Here is a 24,766-nt window from a genome sequence, read left to right as displayed (position 1 = left end):
AAAAGTACAAGTATAAATACAGTTGTCTCTGTTACTCCGAAGATTGAATCAAATAACCCCACAGCAACAGAAACAAAGAATAGATGTTCCACACAATCCCCACACCAACCCATCTCCTTATGGTGGGGTCGGAGGGCGGGGAGAAACAGAGGGAGAGAAGAGGGGTCTTGCAGTATAACCTGCAGGCTAACAAACACTAGCTGTTGCAGGAATCAGAAACCCTCCTAAAGATTAGGTAGTTGTACTCACTTTCCAGGAGGCACTGCTTACTATATTTTAACTAGCAACAGAGGGTCCTGTGGCACCTTTGAGACTAACAGAAGTACTGGGAGCATAAGCTTTCGTGGGTAAGAACCTCACTTCTTCCCTTGCATCTGAAGAAGTGAGGTTCTTACACACGAAAGCTTATGCTCCCAGTACTTCTGTTAGTCTCAAAGGTGCCACAGGACCCTCTGTTGCTTTTTACAGATTCAGACTAACACGGCTACCCCTCTGATATTTTAACTGGCAACTTTTAATTTTCTTATAAGATTTTTTTAAAAAAACTAGAATGCACGTTCATTAAAATAAGCTATTCTTATACAGGGTATAATTTTCCCTTCATTGTTGGCTACCAGGGCCGGCGCTTTCACTAGGCGACCCTAGGGCAGCATTTTGCCATCCTCGGCGGAAATTCGGCTGCAGGGGGTCCTTCCGCTCCGGGTCTTCAGCGGAAATTCGGCGGCGGGTCCTTCACTCGCTCCGGGACCCGCCACCGAAGTGCCCCGAAGACAAGGAGTGGAAGGACCCCCGCCGCCAAATGCTCAGAGGAGGAGCGCTGCCGCCTAGGGCGGCAAAAACCCTGGCGCCGCTCCTGCTGGCTACCCAAAGCAAAGGCTGCTGATCTTTGGTTACCCAGAAAGACTTTGCATAATCTGATATCTCTTGGCATCTGCGGTCTCAGCATATCCTACTGCTGACAACAGACTGTGCTCTGAAAGCTATCTGAGGCTTGGCACTGCAAATGAATGAACTAGGATGTTTTTTACATTGTTTCTCTAAACAATATAGTAGGCTAAAGGAAATAAAAAGCTCGGGGGGTGGCTTACTGTATTCATAGTACAATTATTTTAATACATTTGTTTATTGTACCATAAGATGCATGGCATGTTAGAGAGAATGGATTTATGGGGACAGATTTTCATAGGTATTTAGGCACCTAAAGATGTAGATAGGCTCCTAGTGGGATTTTCCAAAACACCTAGGCACTTTTGAAAATTCCACTAGATGGCTATCGTTACCTGCCTAAACACCTATGGAAATCTGACCTGCAGGTCCTGCCTTAAAGAACTCAGTGTTGTTTACATTGATCAGGTTGGAAATTGCATCTAAAGTCCGCAGCTAAAATTACAATTGTGGAATCATTACTTAGACAGCTGTCTTGCTAATTGCTAAGCTAGTAGGTACGATGACTAGTCACACAAATAAGTGATTGACCACATTGGAGTTCTTCCAATCTCTAACTATAAGGCCATATCTACACTACAAAATTAAGTTGATCTAGCATACGTTGGCACACAGCCACCACAGTAATTACATCGCTTGTGTGTGTCTACACTTTGCTCTTTGTGTCAGCGGTGTCCCCCCTCACCAGGAGTATTTGTATCAATTGTACTGTCAGCGTGGGAAGGATCCTGAAAGCCAGCAACAGTCGACACTTAGCACTGACACTGCGCCAAGCTAATTACATCAACCTCGACTCTACGCCACTCAGGGAGGTGGAGTTATGAAGTTGGCATAGCAGGACAGTTACGTCAGGAGCAGTGAAATGTATGTGTAGACATTTCCATAGTTAGGTCAACATAAGCTGTAGCGTAGACCAGCCTAGGAGACAAAGCTTCTTACAGTTGAAAGTCCAGACTGGGGAATTTTGTGCTTGCTGCTAATTAGTCCTGTCTACACTGCTAGCTCCTGCTAGTCTATTAAGCTTAATTGCTCCATAGCTACTTTGTTCTGGCAGGGGGAGGCGGCCAAGGCACAGTTTTAACCCCTTGCTTGCCAGGCTTCGTGCATACTCATCCACTCTGATAGTATAGCATGCATTGGTGTGTTGTTACCAGTAGATTGTCAGTGGAGGGAAAGCAATAAATAACAGAAAGAAAGGCCTCAAGTACTTTATTATCTGCACCTATATGCTGGCAAAACTTTGCAGAATGCAAAGAAAATACAAGGCCAGCTTCAGCTCTCATAACCATCCAGCTCAATTGTCATAAATAAGGATGCAAAGGTATAACTGAGGCCAGAACTTACTTAACTCACTGTGTGTTTTCTTAGATTGTGCTGAGTTTTAAATGCAGTGGTAAAAAAAAATTTGAAGTAAACTGAATAGATGTAAAAGTAGAGAGTCTAGGAGAATGTGAAATACTCAGACACAGAAACGAATTTAGGGGAAAAACTGCTGCAATGCAGTGGGTTAGCCAAAGTCCATTGTAGGCACCCACAGAAATCCTAATGCATTCCCAAATGAATAGCTAGACTTAGAGATCCCGCTCTTTGTCAGTCACCAATGCAAATTTCACTAGCTAATGCTATCCATCTATAAGAATGAGAGAGAAATCTAAACATAAGCAGTCATTCACAGAACTGTTTTGGTTATACTCTATCAGGAATAATTTGTATTGTTATAAGGGTGCACTTTTGTCTCAAATGCACATCTCCCCGCCCCAGCCCTGCAACAAATACTAAATGGTTTGTTCTTGCTCTACAGGGTCTCCTTATAGAGACAAAATTACCATTGCCATTCTCCAGCTACAGGAGGAGGGGAAACTGCACATGATGAAAGAAAAGTGGTGGCGGGGCAATGGGTGCCCTGAGGAGGACAGCAAAGAGGCCAGTGCTCTGGGGGTTGAGAATATTGGGGGCATCTTTATAGTGCTTGCTGCCGGACTTGTTCTTTCAGTGTTCGTAGCCATTGGAGAATTTATATATAAATCCAGGAAAAACAGCGATATTGAACAGGTGAGTTGTCTATTGCCAACTCGTTTCTGGTTTGTTTTTTAGGGCTGGGGTTGCCATGGCATAGGAAGCTGTACCATTAAGAGTCTATTCAGGCTCTTGTGTTATTGAATCTTTGCCATGCATTTCTGGCACTAAAGCCACATAAATTTATTAAATGAGAAGAGGGAAGTACCTCACATTCAATCCAATTAGCGTTATTTAGTATGACTGTGCAGAAATTTCAAGCATAGTTAATTTCTTGAACAGTTGTTGCTTGGTCTTAACACTTCAAACAAATGGATTTGGAAAGGAATAAAAACAGAAAACTGCAGCTCTCTCTATAGCTTCAGTATCATCCCTTTGGTAATGGCAGCAATCTACTGGTCTGTCTCCACCAATGCAGTTCTCTCTCACTCTAAAGCATTCCTTCAAAGCCAGGTGTCTGCATGTTCCACAGGGAAGGACAGGCTATAAAGTGGGGAGCCTTGATAGAAAGATGGGAGCCACAGAACAGTAGGATCTAGCTTAAAAGTGATCCCTGAAGTAACTCCATTGAGGGGAATGAACAATATAAAAACCCAAGAAAATAATGGATGGAAACAAATACATGGATTTTGCGATGTTTGAGGAAATACTATTCTGTTTTCATTATAGAACCTAGCACACACTAAATATGTTTAAGAACAAAACGCGATGAAGAGCAGTACTACTAAGCACACCCCAGATCCTGCAACGAATACTAAATAATTTGTTCTGCTCTACAGGGTCTCCTTAGAAAGACAAAACTACCATTGCCATTCTCCAGCTACAGTACAGTTACTGTCCTCAGTAATCCCTACTTTGTCCCTATGTCTTCCCTTATCACTTTTCTACTGAGACCCCGATTCTGCCATCTCATCTTTGTAGGTGGATCCCCAGGGCCTGCTCAGCCCCCCGTTTCACTTCTATGGGACTTGGCTTGGGATCAGATTGGAGGCAGGCACCATGGCTTTATTTGTCTGTATGGCGCTTAGGTGCATCCAGTGGATCAGTTAGAGCCAATAACAGTGTTAGTGGCATCACATTAGTTTGGCCATCATGGTACAGGGATAGGCTTATTGCATGATCGAGGCCTAAAATACTCTAAACTGCTCCATGCAGGCAGATCCCTGCACCTGAGCAGACCCGCACTAAAGTCAATGGCGCTGCACATGGACACAGAGGTCTACCTATGTGGAGCGATTTATAGGATCAAGGCTTTAGTAAGCCAAACATTTGGTATTTTAGGCATAAATTCAAGAGAACTGATGTACTTTGTATATATTGTTAATTTCTTATAAGTTTTAAAATCTCAATTACCAGTTTCAAAAACATACAATGAAAAGAGGGTTTCTCCAGCTCTTGACTCAGATAGGTTTTATCCATTATTCTATTTCTATCCTTTTTGTATAAAAAAGCAAAGGTAATGCAGTTGATTAAAGTTTGTAGGAAAAATGATAATGGGATAAGTGTGTAGGACAATATTTCTGGAATCATAATTAATAGGCCAAAAATTGTATCCCAAGAAGACTATTAATTCACTTCTTTATAATTTGGGTGAGTACCAGTGTGAATCTGATGTGACAAGTTCAGTTGATGTGCAAATCCTGCTACTATATCACAGCAACATGCAATAGACGGTAGCTTGTCTCATCATAATGAAAATCTTCAGCTGCATTAGAGTAAAGTGGCGATATCATATATTACTATCACAGAATACGTGGGAAATGACTGTATAAAAAGAAGAATACAGAGAGTTTCATTATGACTATAAATTGCATATAATCTGTGACTTTTTCTGTTTCCATAATAGTATTTTTAATTTAGAGGTCTCATTTTCATAATTTTTTGTTATTTCACTTATTTATTTTTTCTCCATTTTTTTCCTGCATGCAAGGCCTTTTGTTTCTTTTATGGACTACAATGTAAGCAAACCCATCCATCCAACTCCACCTCTGGAACCACCTTATCTACGGAGTTAGACTGTGGCAAATTAATCCGAGAGGAGCGAGGGATTCGAACACAACCCTCAATTCACACTGTATAATCAGTAAAGGAAAAAGGTGTGTCCAATGGAAAGCATTCATCTTAAAGAGTGTACATGACAGTGCTCAAAATATTGCCTCGCATATTAATAGCCTTAAAGCCTGGCTACTGCAGCAGATGGATCTCCAGGGTCCTGAGAATCTGAGCAGTTAGGTGCATATCATAGAATAAAAAATAGATTTAAAAAAAGTGTTAGTCTCTATATCTCTCTATAGAGAATAAGCTTCTTGTCATTCCTTTGGGTAGTTCAGCATTTTCAGGTGAGAAAAATGTATTTACCTTCTTTCCATCTTTCCCTTGCAGTGCCATTTGCTGAAAGTATGATTTGCAGGAACTCACTCTTTAGTCTCTGCAGAGCATTTAGCAAGAAGTCCAGGCAGTTATTTAGAAACCTCACAAATCAACAATCTGCAGGATTCCATTAACTCTCTGAAAGACCTGTTCAGGGCAAAGAGCCAGTGATTTTTAGCTGACAGCACTTTGTTCCCAGTGTCAAATATTTAATTAATTTTAATTCATCCATTTAAAATTCATTATACACCACCTCCAGGCAGCTTGTACTATTGTACCACAAAATCACACTTAGGTTTTAAGCTGGTAACCATTAACATTAAAAAGAAAACTATTCCGTGAATACATCCTCAGAGAACACCTAGTTTTCTTCTTGTATACACTAGTTTTACATCAGTGTAATAGCGTAGATTTAATTTTGATGTTCGTCTGTGTAACTGAAAGGAGGATCAGACACACTGTACTTATTATAAGACAGAGGATTCTTTCATGGTATAGGCACCAATCAGGATATCAAATCATGTTGAATTGTAAACCCTTGGCATTTGTTTTGCACAATAAATATACAAGTTACTACAAAGTTGTGTGTAGGAAGTTGGTCTGAATAGCTATGCTGAAATACTATTGTGACTGTAGTTTTAGATATATGTTTATATAAATCTGGGATCAGAATAACGTCATGAACCATGATAAACTGCCCTTTATTCTAAATAAACCCAGTTACTTTTTATCCAGATCTGATTATACCCCAGCTGATCCTGTAATTTCACTTATTTCATCTCCCACACATCACTCCCATCTGTCTCTTTGGTAGTGTCCTGACCATTAGAATTCATTTGTATTGATCATCTTTGTCTGCTATGGGTACTTGAGTTTTTTTATCTATTGGTATGGTTTCTTTGTACACTGCAGTTTACCCTTGCAACACAAGATGTAGCAAGTTAATGATCCCCTTCTTTTGATGGACCATGTCTGAGCTCTATTGCAATTAAACACTTCTTGCTGATTGACTTCTTCACACTAAGTAGGTGAAGTGCTCCAGATGCTCTAGTCTCCCTTAACACACTCCAACTCAGCCCTGTTCTGATTTCTTCTATCTGCTTTCTATCTGACCTGAATACTGAGACAAGAAAACATGGTCTTCTATATACAGTGACAGGAGTTCTGTTCATTTTGTTTCCATTTTGCATTATTGTCTATTGGCCAATTTTATTTACCCTTTTAATAATCTTAGTGGTTTCCCTGGTTCTTCTATTGATCTTAAAAACCATTTGTGTTTTTATGACCAAGAAAGTACTCTTTACAATGTAAGCATGTCAGTTTGTGTCTGTCCCACTCAAGATCCTGGAAGAAGTTATCCTGGTTATGATGGAATTACTCACAATAGTTAATACTTCACCTTGTAACAAAATTTGTTGGCTAAGGCCCCCAGAGCTTTGATCCATAAGTCTTGGCAAAATTTGTGTGCTTACAAACCAAGATCTAATCGCAGTGAGAGAATTAGGCACTCTAGTCCCAATTCAACAAAGCATTTAAGCATGTGATTTCCCCAGTGAGAAAAAAACTTTAATGCCAATCAAATCCAGCTCCTCTGAGCTCTCAGAGAAGGACAATGACTAATATGCTTATTATCCTAAACATTGTCCCCCTCAGTTTCCCATTCACGAGTCCCTTAATCTCCATTGAACTTTGGATGGACATTCAGTGTGGAGTGCCTTTGTTTGTGTACTTGCTCCTAAATGGTTATATTTATTTGTATTATGTTGGTGACTAGAGTTCAGGGCTCCCTTGTGCAGTCACTTAGGCTAGGTCTACACTACCCGCCTGAATCGGCAGGTAGAAATCGACCTCTCGGGGATCGATTTATCGCGTCCCGTTGGGACGCGACAATCGATCCCCGAATCGGCGCTCTTACTCCACCAGCGGAGGTGGGAGTAAGCGCCGTCGACAGAAAGCCGCAGAAGTCGATTTTGCCGCCGTCCTCACAGCGGGGTAAGTCGGCTGCGATACGTCTAATTCAGCTACGCTATTCACGTAGCTGAATTTGCGTATCTTAAATCGACTCCCCCCTGTAGTGTAGATGTACCCGACTCCCTGGCCTAAATAGCTTGTATTCTACATCAAAAAAAGGACAGAGTGGGAAAACAAAAACCATCATCATCTCCATTTACAGATGGAAAGCTAAGCCCTAGAGGGATTAAATGGGTTATCTGAGGTCACACAGGAAGTCTGTGGCAGATCAACAAACTGAACCAATTGATGATCAAATTCTTAAATGTTTTGTCCACACAGATTGTAAGGTCTTTGGGGCAGTGACCATCTTTTCTTTCTGTGTTTGCACAATGCCTAGCACAACAGGGCCTGGTCTATGACTGGGGGTTCTAAGCACTACAGCCATTTTTTTACATATTTTAAAAACGAATGCTGTAGCGCATCGAATTGGAAGTGTTATCTTTATTTAATACTTTTTGTGTTAAGAGGACTATGTCCAAAGACTATCCTTGCTTAACTAGATAATTATATTTTATCTATTATTTACCATGCCCTTATGAACATATTCTGCAAAGGCTTCAAAATGCGCTGCAATTACACTTTTCTATAACATGGTTAACGTGCTTATCATTATGAGGAACAGGTCGCTTGTTTCAGATTATAAATATAATTATCTAAAAGGCAACTTGAAAATATGCAGACATCAGTCTCTAAAATTATTAGTAAGCATCAGGAGACATTTAGAGTCCTTTCATGCATGACTTAGACTCTACACATGCTTAATGTTTTGTGAGTTGTATAAACAAATCTGTGTACTCTGAGCAAGTGTGGTACAAACCAGAAAGGTGTGGAACTGGTAATGATCACAGAAATAATTGATAAAACCCTTCACATCTCTGAAGTTTAATTCTACTCTGAGAAGTGACTGCATACAAATAGCATTTTATCATTTCTCAGTAACATCTACGTCAAATTTTCAAGAAGGATTTTTCCCCAAACTGCTAGCTCTGCAACTTGACCCTCTGCTTCAAAAATCAATAGGCACTCAGTCCTTCTCATGCATTTACACTAGTTCTGAAAGATATGCAGGTCAGATTTTACTCTCAGTTATCCCACTAGCCTTCAATTGGTTTGTGGGGCTGGCAATCAGAGAAACCATCTTTTTTCTTACCAACTGAAAACTGGGAAAACAAACAAGAAATGCCCATTTTTATAGTCACTTTCAGTGCAAAACTAGGCTTTCTAAAAATCTGATGCACAGTTTAGAATAGCTTGCCTGCTGGTCTAATTTGTATAATTAGCTCTTAGTGGCAGAGTACTCAAGCAGACTTTGAATTCACTACAGCAGTGATATTTTCACAAGAAAAAGCTACTTTGAAACATTTTCCTCCAGTATATTAGATACAAGGCAAAGTACTCCGCTCCCCCCCCCCCCCCAATATTAAGCATATGCCACTGTTTCATCTATGTGTAACTATAAAAACATGGCTACTGTGGCTCACAGAAGGGAAATCCTGATTCAGGCTCTTCTTTCTCTGTTACTAAACTCTGAGCTGGATTCTTGTCATATATTCTGCCAGGATAAATTTGTCTCATCAGTGAAGAATTTTCATAATTCTCAAGTGTGACACAGCACCTCTAGATTAAGGTATTTCTTCTTAGGTATTTATGAAGTTCAGTATAAAAAGTCTTGTGAATAGATTAAAACCACAGGCTTCAAAGATTCATGTGTGGCATATTGAGTCAAGAATTACATTTCCCTGTTTTCCTCAATCTAGTCTCTATTACATTTTTTTTAAAATCCCTGTCCAATTAGGTAGCTACCCCAAAGTCTAACAGCATTTTCACTGTTTTGAGATGGGAGCAGAGGAAAGATTTGGAAGACCTGAGCAGGTGATGGATCTGCTGCTATGCCCATTATACAGTGGAGTGACCAATTCCCTGGTTTAATTAGGCCTCAGCCAATGTATTTTAAAGGAATAACGTTCCCATGCAGTGTTTGCAAGCCAAATACTGCAGCATCCCAACAGAACCAGCAAGTGAAGCACACTATAAGCAAAAATGAAATTTACAGGTTTGACTTCAATGTTCACCCTCAACTAACTCTAAGGAATTGACAGTATTAGAACAATTTTTAAAGCTCTTTAAAAAATTCAGTTTGAATACCTCAAGAAGAGGTAAAACCCAGAAGGTGATTTTAAATGTAATTTTAACTTCACAATGCCCTTTTAAAAAAAGAATGATATGATATTTCATATACATTACTTTTTCATAAAGATCCTTTAACAGCTTGATAATGGAATGTGTTTCCTTACCACCATTTTTTCTTCTGTCAGTCACATGCACGCTGGCTTGGCTTACAGTTGCTCTGTAGTGCTGATGCAAGTTTGTCTCCTCATCTGAAAAGTTCAGGGCAATTCTGATTTTTGAACATCTGTCCTGCTTCCTCATCTCCACTTTGCATGATACAAACTAGAAAGAGAGCAATTGTAAGTGCTTCATGTTGTTACCGGGCCTAGGTCACTTTAGAAGCAGTGAAGTGTGATCTATGTACACGTTTAAGATAAACAGTACTTTGGGGTATGTTTCATGGGGCCCATAGGGGATTTTGTATGATGTTCTTCTGATGAACTTTCAGTGTTCTAGTAAATAATTTAAGGAACCTTCTCCAGTTGCACTTCAGAACATCCTAAAGTGCATGAAAATGGGAAGGGAGGAAGGAGAAGCAGTACAGAGTCGCTCATCTCAAGGCCTTTTAAAACTATTTGTAGAGACCCACCATCTCCTCCACTGTGTTTTCTAAAAGGTGGCAGGACTTTGCAGACAGACACAGATATGCCATAGATCAAAGTTGGAGCATACAAACCTTGTCAATATTCCCTTAAAAGTTTCCCAGTCTTATTTTTACGTTCACGTCTTTATTATAGGATTCTGTTAAACCAAAACAACTTTTGCAGCTGGTTAATTCTCCCAAGACATAGATTTAAATCCAACCCTAGGGCTACAACAACTCGTGTGTTTCCAATAGATACAGCATTGAGAGCTGTGGTGTGTAGGAGTCAGGAAGTTGTCATATAAGCTTTCCTCCTTCCCCTTTCCCAAGTTGTGCCTTGTATATAACAGCAGATTCCAGTGTGTGTTTGCTTTTGGCTGATTAACCTCTCTTCTGAATGGGTCAGCCCAAATCTACATGCTGAATTGCTTGTATGGCTGCGGATATTTTCTGCGGGACAAAGACATTTGGGATTAAGCCAGGGCCCCCATATGTACTTCTTGTAAATATGATAAACTATTTATAGATAAAGCCAAATTTAAAACCAAGACCAGCAACAGACCTTTAAACCAATAACTCTTGAAACTGGTGATAATGTAAAATGTTTAATAATGAGCAAGATGGCAGAAGTTTACTTCTGAAATACAAGATCTAAACACACACAGACAGAGACTTGGATAAACAGCATCAACCTATCAATGATGTGTCAAACATCTCTGCATAAATATGACATGTTCTTCGTGGGATTAAGTTTCTTGATATCAAATGATAAACAATGTAATGAGTACAGTATGATCTGGATAAACTGAATAAATTTGGGGAAAACCTAGATGTAAACATTAACATGCCAGTAAAAGATATTGTTCCGACCATAGGAGTTATCCCTATGCACATCTTGCAGAAATCCACATCTATAACACACACAACGAACAATGATTAGTATCAGACGCTGCATTACAATTATATAAAAAGTAGATAGTCTGGCGATTCATATATTCCCTTGCTCACCATGGAATTCTTGGCTCATTCTAAAAATCTGGATTTTAAAAAAAAATCCAATTACAATTAAAGTAATGTAGAGGGAGTAACTCAGTGGTTTGAGCATTGGCCTGCTAAACCCAGGGTTGTGAGTTCAATCCTTGAGGAAGCCACTTGGGAATCTGGGGCAAAATCAGTACTTGGTCCTGCTAGTGAAGGCAGGGGGCTGGACTCGATGACCTTTCAAGGTCCCTTCCAGTTCTAGGAGATGGGATATCTCCATTATTAAATAAAAAAAAAACCACGCATTAGAGCCAGTGAGTTGGTGCATATAATTTTTATCAGCTGCAGAAATCAGTGGTGACATTCTCTGAAAAGGCTTTGCTCATGCAATTTAAAAGTAATTTCAACAGCAGGATGACACCTGCTTCGGCAACTGCTGCCAGAGGGCCCTGAGATCTATCAAATATCACTGGTTCAAACGAATGGTTAACACCAAAAATTCCTAAATTGTGTGGCCAAAAGCTCTATTTAAAATGATAATTACACCAGTGAAGTCCTGACTATTACCAAGGGCTGATCTACTAGAAAGTAATTTGAAGAAAGCAGTATGTTTTTCTTGCCCATATCAATTACATTTTATGTCAGTCATGAGTTAATAACCATTTAATTATTATATACTTAAGGCATTCAGTGTTTCATAAGATGAACAAAAATGAAGCCTCTCAAAGAAAGTGTATATTAAATAATCTAGGGTCATACTAGGTCTGTGTGCAACATATTGCTCAAATAAACTCTCACCAGGTACACCACAGTATATACCACATTGTATGGAGTACGTACAATATATGCATGTACACTGAAGAAGCATTCATAGTAATTCCCCAATCTCTGACTGGAGCTGTGTGCACACCAGCTTGCAGAATCAGCGCCAGGCACTACTCAGATAAAGGAGGGCATGGTTACTTGTAGACCAGACATGGTACTGGAAGTCTAGAATTCCTGAGTACTAATCTCTGCTCTGACAAGGATTCCCTCTGCAGCCTTGGTAAATCACTTTTCTGCCTGAGTTAACATCTAACATAAATAGGGCTGTCAAACTATTAAAAAAATTAATCGCGATTAATTGCAGTTTTAATCACACTGTTAACCAATAATAGAATACCAAATTTATTAAATATTTTTGTTAAATACTATTTCATTTTATCTTTTTTACCGTGCAAATATTTGTAATAAAAATATAAAGTGAGCACTGTACACTTTGCATTCTGTGTTGTAATTGAAATCAATTTATTTGAAAATGTAGAAAAACATTCAAAAATATTTAATAGATTTCAATTAGTATTCTATTGTTTAACAGTGAGATTAAAATTGTGATTAATCGCGTGAGTTAACTGCGATTAATTGACAGCCCTAAACATAATGCCATACTTCACATTTTAAAGTCTTTCTTGGGACCTCGAAGCTGGTAGGAAAGCTTGGATTTCTCTCTTTCCCCTAGAATAAATATTTCATATTTAGCTCTGCAGGGCTTTGACATATTAGAATTGACTTGTTACTGGTCAAGGACTGAATACAGCCCATCTTCCAGCAGTGTAATTTTAGGGGAAAATCCATGTTTGGGATATAGGAAACGTTTCTATGGGCTGTTTAAAAAAAGCATCTCTTAAAACTCCTCAGAGGGGTTTGGAACGTTAAAAATAAGGGATGGACTAGTGGACTGGGTACTGGTGAGGTGGTCAAAAAAAGTACATTTTAATCAGACTTATCACCTGATTTTTTTAAAAATCTATATATTAGTTGTACATCACAACTCTTTCCATTTGAAGCCATCTACATTTCCATACCACATGGTGTTATTTTAGCAGTCAGCTTTATGTTATTTTCCCCCCAACACATCTTCATGAATCCTGTAGCCAAACGGCATTCCACTTTCTAAACCATTTTGCAATTTTCCAATTATTTCACTCTAATGTAATTTCTCCTTTCCTGGACACAGGTTTTAAAAGTGTTTTTCCTCTATTTCTCTGTCAAAAGAGCATTGGAAAATGTTTTATTTATAGATTCATTAATTTCATGGGTGGGGGAGGAGAAATCAAATAATCGTCAAAAGAAGTTGTATTTGTTCTCTTTAGCACTATGTGTTTCAAGACTAACGTGAATACGGTTTTCCGAGGAAAGGTAAGTTTCATAATCTGAAGGCACCGTGGAAGGCATAAATGTGTTTAGGTAGGATTTTCAAAACCACATAGCAGTGGCCTAACTCTGCTTCCATTGCAATAAATGTTAAATTAATTATCAAAGGGAGCAGGATTGAGTCAGTGCCCAGAGCTTTTGAAAATCCCATCCACTGTGCAATATGGCCCTACTCCACAGACTGTTTAATTCAATGAAGAGACTCCCAGAACTCATGAAGTCCATGAATCAAGCCTTAAAGCCTGTGTTTATAGAAACCTAAACCCTAAGTTTTGCAGAATTTAAGTTTGAAATTTATGTTCATTGAATGTTAAACACTATTTCCACATTTCTCTAGTGTCTTTCTTTTAATGCTATAATGGAGGAGCTCGGGATTTCACTCAAGCATCAGAAGAAGTTAAAGAAAAGGTCAAGAACAAAAGGGAGATCATCGTTCACAAGTATCCTTACTTGTCATCAGAGGCGGACACTGAGGAAAGAAACCATGGCTTAAACAAAAACAAAAAAAAACCCTCTTGGGAAACATCAGGAATAAAAAACAAAACAAAAAACTTTGCTGCCTACAAAATTTACTATTAAGGAATTTCTGAAAATAGACATTTAACTTGTTCTTCAGAAATTGTGTGGGGCTTCTTTTTATCTGGGGAAGATATAGCAGTTTAAATGCTCACATAGACTGATATATAACTAATTGGAAAAGCGTCTCACCATATCTTTTGAAAGGAATTTGTATGCTGACCTGTTTTGCATCTCTGTTCCCTCCCCATACATTGCTGTATGTGCTTTCTAAATAAATAAAGATACAGGGTTGTTTTTTTCCAATAATCTGAATGTCTGACATTTTTCCTGTCACTTTCTTAGTCATCATAATGTAATCTTATTTTCTTTTTATAAAAATTGCAGTACTGCCAATCACAAGCATCTAAAAATCATGAGTCAGGATCTACAAAACTAAGTGGCTTGAAAATGATAGGTTCTTTTTATTTGCCTTCCTGTTGTTGACTTATTAAGGATCACTTTTTCAAGCTTTTCTCTGCAACCAGGAGGGCTAGGAACTTTTTTAAAATGAAAGCTGAGATTCTCTGTCTTAAGGGTAGGGGCTTTAAGAAAAGATATCAAATATTACAAACCTCCTGAAAAAGTTGAGAGAGTTGGCAGCACCGCCATTGGTACACTGCATTATCCCTCTGGCCCATGGTACCAAAGAAATTCCTAATTTATAATGCTGCCCTTAGAAGTAAGAGCCAACAATAGACAGTTCATTTTGTTCATATTATAAAACGGACCACAAAAATATCAAAGCTAGACTGCATCTGCTAGAAAATAGAACTGTGCTGATTTTCTGGGTTATAACTACTTGCTCTAAGAGTGACAGGGGGCACCACTTAAAAGACCCTATAATTAAGCAAAGAATAGTCTTTCATGAAATACTACATCTTTTTAGCCTCTTAGTTAGGAAGAAGGGCAGTGACATGTTCAATAGCAAAAATTTTTCCTTTGTTCCTTTGAACTACAGTAGCATGAAGTATATTCATATTTATTCTAGTGCATTGTCCCTGATTAATTCACTTGTTCACAGGGTTTTATTATCACCAGGAGTTTAGTTCAAGATTCTGTTGAAAGGAAAAAACATTTTCAGTAGGTTGAGAGCGTGAGCAGTTATGGGTGTAATAATGGCCTCCCCAGCACAGATGAACTTCTAAGCAGGGAGTTGAAGGCATAGGGAGTTCCTTCCCCAGCCCCACCAGTGCATCCCAGCAGGTGACAGACATGACTGGGCTGCAGGCAGGGCTGCAGACAACACACAGTCAACCTGTGGAACTTGTTGCCGGGAGATGTTGTGAAGGCCAAAAGGATAACTTGGTTCAAAAAAGAATTAGATAATTCATGGAGGATAGGTCCATCAATGTCTATTAGCCAAGATGGGCAGGATGCAACCCCATACTTTGGGTGTCCTTAAACATCTGACTGCTAAAAGCTGGGACTGGATGACAGGAGATAGGCCATTTGATAATTGTCCTGTTCTGTTCATTCCCTCTGAAGCACCTGGCATTGGCCACTGTTGGAAGACAGGATATTGGGCTAAATGGACCATAGGTCTGATCTAACCTGGCCATTCTTATGTTCTTAAGTACAATTTCAGTTTATGAAAACAATTCAGTTTGGACACTGAAAAGTTTTTTTTTTTTTCCTTGTTCCATGCACCAGCATCTTGCTGCAAACACAGAGGGGAATGTTTAAATTAAAACCTCTGATCTTTTATTTTTGTTTCTATCAAAAAATTAATAGAAATATATGAAACTTTTTAAAAAAGAGAACCTATAATGTGTAACTAGTAAGCCTAGGCTACAATCATATCCCTTTTAAAGTAAGTAGGCCAGTATCACAAGTCTCAACACTTTGAACGTATTAATTTCAAATATCCGAAGGTTATGGTTGTCAGTGTGACCACGTCAAAGACACAAATCACAACCTGCAAGGACCTCAGAAGCCTAATGGTATACAAAATAGTCTATTGCAACATTAAATCAAATGAAGGACCTTTTGAAAGAATGAAGGCTCCTTGTAACAGTTCCTGTGAGCATTCTGGGGGTGGCGACTGTTTTTAATACACTTCTTTGTACAGCACCTGATCCTTGATTGGTGCCCTTTGTTGCTACTGAGGTACATGATACACACCAAGTTTTTCAAAAGCGAGGAATAAATTCTTTGAACCACTTTAGAAGTGATCTGATTTTCAGGGAGTGGTTGCTTAGAACTTCCTGAAGATAAGGCATATCAAGGTCAGCACCTAAAATCACTAGTCACTATTTTTAATCTGGACCATAATAATTAACAGCATTCACACATGTCTAGTAAAGACACTTAATTCATTTCAAGACTCAGGCTCCTCTGCTTCCTCCATGTTGCCTCCAGTTGTGCAAGTTAGTGTAAAAGATCCCGTGGGGGAGGAGGAGGAAGGTTATAGGTACTTCTCCAGCCCACCTCTATGTATCTATTTCGCCCATCACAGCAATTTGCAGAGGAAGTGGACATGACCAGAAGCTCACGGTGAATAGCAGTAGGTGGTATGCTTCCCCATGAGAATGTCAAAGAACCACTGTAGAGGTTAGTGCTCCACTGAAGTAGCAATAGCTCTCCTGCGTGTTTTGTGACTCCCCCTTCAGAGAAGGTAGAGAACATGACCGCAAGCTGGCAGATGGCTATGTCCTGACTCCCTGCTCATGTGGCTCATGTGGCTATCAGAGGATCAAAGGGGCGGAGGGGGTCTCTGCACAGCTGACTGGGGATTCATGGATTTCAGACCTCTGGCAATTTTGCCAGCGTCACAGCCTGTGATTGCTCCTCATTCCCACTCATGAATCAGGTCATAGAAGGGAAATATGTCCACTTGGTGGCAGACTTTGAAAAAGAACTTCACACAAGCCTCTTTACTGCCACCTCTCTTTATGTAACTTACTTGTGCAGTGTTTTTCAGGTGGGTGGTGGCTCATTATACAGTAAAACTATAACCTATTTATGACCAGTGCAATATCAGCCTGGGAGGCTTTAAAGCGAATATTGATTTGCTTATTTTTAAGTCATATCAAAATTATCAAAAAAGTGTTTTCCTGGTCTGTGGCCTGTTCCCTGAGAGCTGGGAGAAGGGGTAGCTTCTGGAGGCAATAAATGAAACTGGTTTTGTGTGTTTTACACACCCAAACAGTTGAAATTTTGGGGTGATTTGGTTTCATACAAACCCTAAAACAAAAGCAAAAAATTCAGCCAAAACTGGAAAGTGAAAGATGCAAAGTGTGTGAACTGAAACACAAAGTTAATCAAACTATTTGATTGAAACGCTGAGTATTACATAACTTGGGAGCTTTTTGTTCTTTTAGAATCATAGAATATCAGGGTTGGAAGGGACCTCAGGAGGTCATCTAGTCCAACTCCCTGCTCAAAGCAGGACCAATTCCCAACTAAATCATCCCAGCCAGGGCTTTGTCAAGCCGGGCCTCAAAAACTTCAAAGGAAGGAGACTCCACCACCTCCCTAGGTAACGCATTCCAGTGCTTCACCATCCTCCTAGTGAAATAGTGTTTCCTAATATCCAACCTAGACCTCCCCCACTGCAACTTGAGACCATTGCTCCTTGTTCTGTCATCTGCCACCACTGAGAACAGCCGAGCTCCATCCTCTTTGGAACCCCCCTTCAGGTAGTTGAAGGCTGCTATCAAACCCCCCCTCATTCTTCTCTTCTGGAGACTAAACAATCCCAGTTCCCTCAGCCTCTCCTCATAAGTCATGTGCTCCAGACCCCTAATCATTTTTGTTGCCCTCTGCTGGACTCTTTCCAATTTTTTCACATCCTTCTTGTAGTGTGGGGCCCAAAACTGGACACAGTACTCCAGATGAGGCCTCACCAATTTCGAATAAAGGGGAACGATCACATTTCTCGATCTACTGGCAATGCCCCTACTTATACAGCCCAAAATGCCGTTAGCCTTCTTGGCATCAAGAGCACACTGTTGACTCATATCCAGCTTCTCGTCCACTGTGACCCCTAGGTCCTTTTCTGCAGAACTGCTACCTTGCCATTCGGTCCCTAGTCTGTAGCAGTGGACTCTGCACTTGTCCTTGTTGAACCTCATCAGGTTTTTTTTGGCCCAATCCTCTAAAAATTTTCCTGGAATATTGCACATTTGAAAGCCAAGTTGTCTCCTCTGATGAGCATCCACAGGAGCTGCATGCATATATGCGAGGGCAGAATATGTCCCTTAAATTTCAAACTGCAGGGCCATCAAGAGCTGTGGCTTTACCGGATATTGTGATATATGTTAAGAGACTTCACTTGGGGCCTGATACTCAGTTGTCAAATAAGTCACATTTACGCGGGAGATGAAGGAAAGCATTCCAGATGTGGGGCTCTCAGTTATGGCTCTCTTGTAGCTAAGATGAACTGGAGAGGGAAGTGATGCTGCCTGGAAGCTTCAAAGACTTAATACTTATAATAAATGGAGATATACCCATCTCCTAGAACTGGAAGGGACCCCAAAAGGTCATCGAGTCCAGCCCCCTGCCTTCACTAGCAGGACCAAGTACTGATTTTTGCCCCAGATCCCTAAGTGTCCCCCTCAAGGATTGAACTCACAACCCTGGGTTTAGCAGGCCAATGCTCAAACCAGTGAGCTATCCAGCACTGGGGGGGGTGCTGGGAATTGGGGATGGGCATGACACAAGAACCTAGTTAGGTTACAGGGAAGCATCCCTGCACAGCTGTCGCAAGCTCGGTCCCCAATTGTTCCTTGCTCTGCTAGGAGGTAGGGCCATAGCTCCACAATTGCTCCATCCAGGAGCCACCAGCAATAGTGCACTCCACAGCTCTCTGCAGCCTGGGCCGGTCCACAATATTTTGGCACCTGAAGCGGGGAGCTCAGATGACGCCCCATGCCCCTTGCTTGGGCCAAAATGTTGAAAGGTCTCAATTCTGCCTTCTTCCTGTTCTACTCCTCTCATGGTACTGCTCTGCTACCTACCCCAATAAAGGAGAACTAAACTTATAATGCCTTGTTCAAAAATGTTAAGTAACACAACTTTCAAACGCCTGAACAGCAAATGTAACTTTTCTTGTCTGCATAGTAAACACTGGCATTTTTATCTGTTTGAATAATCAAAGTGGTGCTTTCCGTGCCTTCTTGGTTGCAAAGATTTGAACTGCTTCCTGAGGGTCCACAGTCTGGGCCAGCTCATGCTCTATTGAGATGGTTGCAAGGCCGACCAGCCTCTCCTATGTCATTGTGGAATGTAGATGTGTTTTTATTAACTTCAGCTTGGAGAAACTGCGTTCTCCACTTGCAACTGTTACAGGAAGTGTTAGAAGTATGCGCAGAGCAACAAAAGGATTTGGAAAGAGGGTGGTCATCTTATTTGTGCACATATATTCCAGAACAGCCTTTGGAGTTGATCCTGCTGAAATGTATCTTGAAAGGACTTTCAGTTCATCACCTAAATCACTCGCATCAATAGCGCGCATGTCATCATTTGTCAACACTGTCTCTAGTGCCCTGCATTGCTGGTGTAGGTCTTCTTCAGGTATAGTGAGGAGTTTTGGAATATCATACAACATCCCAAATATACTGGTGTGTTCCTTGAGCCTCATGAAACGTTCTTCAACTGACTGTATTGCACAATCTAGCACCCGGTTAAAGAATTCAACTTTGAATTGTTGTTTGGGGTCTCTTATGGGATTATCCCGTGCCTCATAATCAAAATGTCTTCTTCGGTGACTCTTGTATTCTTGAATGGGTGGGAAAGTTCAGTGTGAAGTTCCTCTGCCACCTTCTGTGCACTCTTCAGAACGTTTTGAAATCCCTCATCTGACACGTAAGACTGTAAGTATGACTTTGCTTTGTCCAGTTGTTCCATTGCTCCAGATATATCAAGGTCAACACCTTGGAGTCTCTTGCTTACAATATTTATTTCAAACAGTATGTCATGCCACAACACTAAGCCACACAGAAATTTGAAGTTATGTATGTTTCTGGTGATTCCATTTCCCTCTGCCATTGTTCTCCCATGAACAGTTCCTGTCATAGCATTACCCTCCATAATGGCAACTATGGCATCATCTATCTTCCCAATTTGGTGTTTGATAGGCTTTATCGCCTCCACTCAACTTTCCCATCGTGTAGCACTCAGTGGTTTCAGTGTCAGAGAGGATGTTCCCAGATGTTGCTTCAAAATTTGCCATTGATGAGTTGATGCAGAGAAAAATACATAGATGCTTTGAATTGCATTAAAAAATTCAGCAGCCTCACTAGAAGCTGATGCTGCATCACTGACCACCAAGTTCAATGAATGAGAACTGCATGGGATAAAAAAAGCTTGAGGGTTTAACTCTCGGATTCGTGTCTGCACTCCTCTGGTCTTTCCTCTCATGTTGGCACCATTATCGTAGCCCTGACCTCTCATGTCAGCTATCGCAATTCCCGTATCTCCCAGCTTTTTAAGAAGCACATTTGTCATACCAGCTCCTGTAGTATCATCAATGTCAATAAATTCTAGAAAATGCTCTCTGACAGTCACCATTGCAGGGACATTTTCACTAGGTTCTGTTGTTGTTACAAAACGCACCATTAAAGTCATTTGTTCCGTATGGCTGATGTCAGGTGTGCAGTCCAGAATAACAGAGTAATATCTTGCTGACTTCAGATCTGCCACAATCTTCTGTTTGACTTTTGTTGCCAGTAACTGTATGATCTCATTTTGAATTATTTTTCCAAGGTAGTGGTGTGTGTACGTTTCTTGGGTGGTGACTTCTTAGATGCTCCTGGAGTACAGCATCAAACTCAGCCATCAGGTCCACAATTTTAAGGAAATTTCCATTGTTTGGCACATACAGCTGATCTGAAGTGCCACGCAGTGCTAGGTTTTGGGTAGCAAGCATTCTCACAATGGCAATGAGCCTTTTCAGCACATTTTGCCAGTAAAGATACTCTGATGCAATCTTCTCTTGATGCTGATCATCTATGGTGGCCTTTAACCTTAGTCTCATCTCAAGCTCTTTCCACCAATGGAATGCTCTCTGGTGATTTGCTGCCTTCTCATGGCATGCCAGATTTTTCCAGTCCCTTTGTTCCTGTAGAACACCATGTGGCTGGAACATTAGACTGGAAGAATTTGCAACCAAAACAGTATGCAGCATTCTGGGTTTTTGAGGACATAAGCCATGGCTTCTCCACTTCGTCACCATTGGGGATTTCATGCCAGTAATGTGTCGGATGGAAACTTCTATTGTCATTGTCTTTGGGGAACATGAAGTTTTTCACTTGCTGTGGCTCATGCAGTACAAAGAAGTCCCTCAGGCTACTGCTCAAGTGGGTCCACAGTGCTGGATCATCTAGACTTAAGGAACTAAACTCAGCAGCAGCTGTTTCTTGCGCCTCCACCACACTCTTCTCTGATCTACACTTTTCTTCAGGAATGTGCATGGTTACATCCATTTGAGATGGAGATATGGATGCTGCAGTAGCTGCCAGGTCACCTGCACTCTGACTAACTGGAAGATCAGGCGTCTCCTCACCACTCACATTCTCACTGGGGCTGGAAGGCTCACCATGAACATTTGTGTCTATGCATATCAGGAGAGCTCCTTCCTGCTTAGATAGAAAAGCTTCCTTCGCTTTCTTTCTTTTTCTGAATACTGCCCCAGAAGGGCCTTTTCTTCTTTCACTCATGACGGCTGTTCTGTGCCAGCTATAGTGGCTCTCAACACTCAATTGAAGGGGACAAATAAGCAGGCTGGTAGCAGGGCCTGAGTGAGGGAAGATATCAGCGTCTTAAGGGTCTAATTGGCTCCTACTACTTCAGTTGACTGCCTGTTCTCCTCAAGTGGGTTCAGGGAAGCAGCAGGAAACAGGAAGCTCCCTGAGAAGCTGCTGTTAATCAGTCCAGGATCCTGGAGGTGCTAGAAAGGTACATAAGAGGCTCCTCCTCCTCTCTCTCCCTGCAGCTCCTGCTGCTTTCTGTTATTCATCTCACCTTTTCTCCTGCCTGCCTGTTATGTCTCTTGTGCCCTCCTTCCTCCAGCACAGCACTCCACCATCTCTGTGCATCTAGAGCAGAGAGAATACATATGCGCCAGCAGCAGACACAATTTTCTGCACTCTGGGGCCTAGTGGCGCCTCCCCACAGTCTGGTACCTTGTTCGTTTGTTATGTGAAAGGGTAAATAACACTTCCTTATTCAATTTTTCCACACCATCCATGATTTTATAGACCTCTATCATAACCTTCCTCAGTCGCTTTTCTAATCTGAATAGTCCCAGTCATCTTTTAAATCTCTCCTCATAGTTCCATAGCCCTAATTATTTTTGTTGCTCTTCTCTGTACTTTTTCCAGTTCTAATATCTTTTTTGAGCTGGGGGCAACCAGAACTGCATCCAGTATTCAAGGTGTGGACGTATCACAGATTTATATAGTAGCATTACCCGGTATATTTTCTGTCTTACTATCAATTCCTTTCCTAATGGTTCCTAACATTGTTAGCTTTTTTTGACTGCTGCTTCAGTAACATGTCAGGAAGTTTTTGTGACAAGTTCTGATGGCTGCCTAATGTACTATTCTTACTGTATAGTAAGTAGTGTACCAGTAAGATTTCATAAAGTTATGGGCCATTATTGTTTCTTTTAAAGTATCTGGAAGGAATGTGTATGTTACAGCACAGAATTATCTTTCCTGTTCCATCCTTTTAGGAATGGTTTCTTAATGCCATGCTTCAAGTACTCAAGCCAATGCCATTTAAGTCAGATCTTTTAGAAACCAGTAGATTGGCATGATGTATAATACGGAGTCACAAAACCAGTTTTTGCTGTACAGTCTATTTCAGGTGACATATGGAATGATTTTGGGGTTTTTTCCCCCATTTTTTAACTAGTTAGAGGGATGATACAAAATGCATTTTTCAGTAGAGGACAAGGAGGGAACTAGAGAGCTCATGGAATACAGAACCTGTGCTCTCATGAGCAGGACCAGATTTATACCTTGCGTGCCCCTAGGCACCCCTGGTGGATGGGCAGCTGTGAGGGCCCTGGCTCTGAGCTCCCCCCACCGCAGACAGGAGCTGCAGGGGAGGGGGGTGGCACCCGCAGCAGCTCACAGTTCCAAACCGCTGTGGGCAGCAGGGGTATCCCGCCACTTTTAACTTTTAGGCACCCCACCACCACAACTGCGTAGCACCCCAACACATGGACCTCCCCCACCCTCCACTCCCCAGCACCCCCCACAAACCCTGCCAGAGATCCACTCTCCCACGCCCTGCCCCTGGCCGCACTCACCGACCCCGCCTAGAGGTGACTGTGTCCGCCGGTCAGAATCACTCTAGCCCCTCAAGAGTGCCTCGATCAACCAGGGTGGAGCAGGAACGGGACCTGCCCAGGCGGAGCTCCCCCAGGGCCCACTTGCCTGGCAGGACCCCCTGCGATTGACTGCTGAGCTCTTCCCCTGCCACAGGGGGCTGCTTTGCCATCCCTGCTGGTAGGAAAGCTCCAGTAGGGCTGCGTGATGCCATTTCCCCCTCAGCCGTACTCACCCCCTGCTGGGACCCGGGAACAGCAAACTTTGAATTTTTAGGTGCCCCTCGAATGCCGGCACCCCTAGGCACATGACTGCTGGGCCTAATTGGAAATCCGGCCCTGCTCATGAGACTCCCCTTCCCCCCAGAGACTGAACTGACACGGAAACTGAACTATTCTTGTAACTGCAGATTCCCTGAACCCTACAATTTGCTGAGCAGTTTATAGCCACACACTTCTTACCTAGGTCTTCCTTGTCTGTCACTTTTAATTACCAGAAGATGGGTTAGACCTATGAGTTAGACCTATGGGACAGGGTGGGCACGCGGGCTGGATCCGGCCCCTCGGGGCTTTGGATCTGGCCCACGGAATTGCCCCCCGTGGCTCTGCGGGCCCTGCGCCACTCTCAGCAGCAGCTGGCCCAATGTCCCTGCGGCCCCTGGGCCCTTGCCTCCAGGCCCCGCCCCCTCCCCCCCCCCGCAGCTCCCATTGGCCGGGAACGGGGAACCGCAATCAATGGGAGCTTCGGGGGAGGTACCTGGGGTGTGGCAAAGACAGCGGGTGCGGAGCCCTTCGCTCCCCTCCTTCCCCCCCAGGGGCTGCAGCGCTTCCTGGAGCAGCGCAGGGCCGGGGACAGGCCAGGCGTGCAGGAAGCCTGCCCTGGCCCCAGTGCGTGCCGCTGCCACCCCAGAGCCCAAACCCCTCCTGCACCCCGCCCTCCAACTCCCTGCCCTAAGTCCCCTGCATGCAGCATGCACCCCTCCTGCACACCAACCCCCTTCCCTGAGCCCCTCGTACACCCCGCACCCCTCCTCTGCCCCAATCCCTTGCCCTGAGCCCCTTCCTGCACACTACACCCCCTCCTACACCCCAACCCCCTGCCCCGGCCCTGCAAACAATTTCCTCACACAGATCTGACCCTCGGCCCAAAAAGTTTGCCCACTCCTGGTCTGGAACATTTACCATCAGGCATGTTCTTCTCCCCAAATTCAAGCTCAGGGTGGAATTACTGCTGGTCACAGTCTTTGCCCACTATGACTTTGTTCTCTATCTCATAGTATAATTGCACACAATGGATTATTCATTTGCAGCTGCAGAATTGAGGCTAGAGAGCACTGGCTCCCCCTTAAACTCACTCCCCATCTGCTTGTGGGTGCTCCCATCAGCTAGGCTCCTCTGTTTAATCTGGTCATAGTTTTTTTTAGTCCCACAAAATCTTTCACACTAGTTTCTGGTTCCTCTCTCTGAATGGCTAGGATTTTCTTCACTAGCATTTCACTGCCATCCTTCCCTCTAATCTCAAGCCTATGTCTCTGCGTCCACTTCTGTAACATGCAGTAGTTTTATGCATGCCTACAACCTTGAGTCCAAGCAGAAAAAGGTGTAAGGGTGCTGAGACTTTTCCTTTAGTTGTCTCCAATAATTTGGAGCATTTCAATTAGTTA

At 42.0% G+C, this 24,766-nt stretch overlaps 1 protein-coding gene across 5 annotated transcripts in view; it reads left to right on the top strand.

The window, feature by feature from the left end:
- The window catches only part of GRIK1 (glutamate ionotropic receptor kainate type subunit 1), a 228,942-nt gene extending 214,853 nt beyond the window's left edge, over window positions 1-14,089 (top strand). For 3 of the 5 annotated variants that reach the window (XM_054047872.1, XM_054047911.1, XM_054047888.1), the window contains 2 exons: window positions 2,747-2,997; window positions 13,608-14,089. In XM_054047872.1, coding sequence (XP_053903847.1) covers window positions 2,747-2,997; window positions 13,608-13,763 — 407 coding nt within the window. In that variant the 3' untranslated portion in view covers window positions 13,764-14,089. Of the gene's footprint in view, window positions 1-2,746; window positions 2,998-4,891; window positions 5,058-13,607 lie in introns of all 5 variants that reach the window. The other 2 variants (XM_054047881.1, XM_054047895.1) reach the window with 2 other exon arrangements.
- The last annotated feature ends 10,677 nt before the right edge of the window (window positions 14,090-24,766 follow it).

The sequence above is a fragment of the Malaclemys terrapin genome, chromosome 1 (genome assembly GCF_027887155.1).
Source record: "Malaclemys terrapin pileata isolate rMalTer1 chromosome 1, rMalTer1.hap1, whole genome shotgun sequence".
NCBI classification, from domain to species: domain Eukaryota; kingdom Metazoa; phylum Chordata; order Testudines; family Emydidae; genus Malaclemys; species Malaclemys terrapin.
This window is presented reverse-complemented; position numbering and strand designations above follow the sequence as displayed.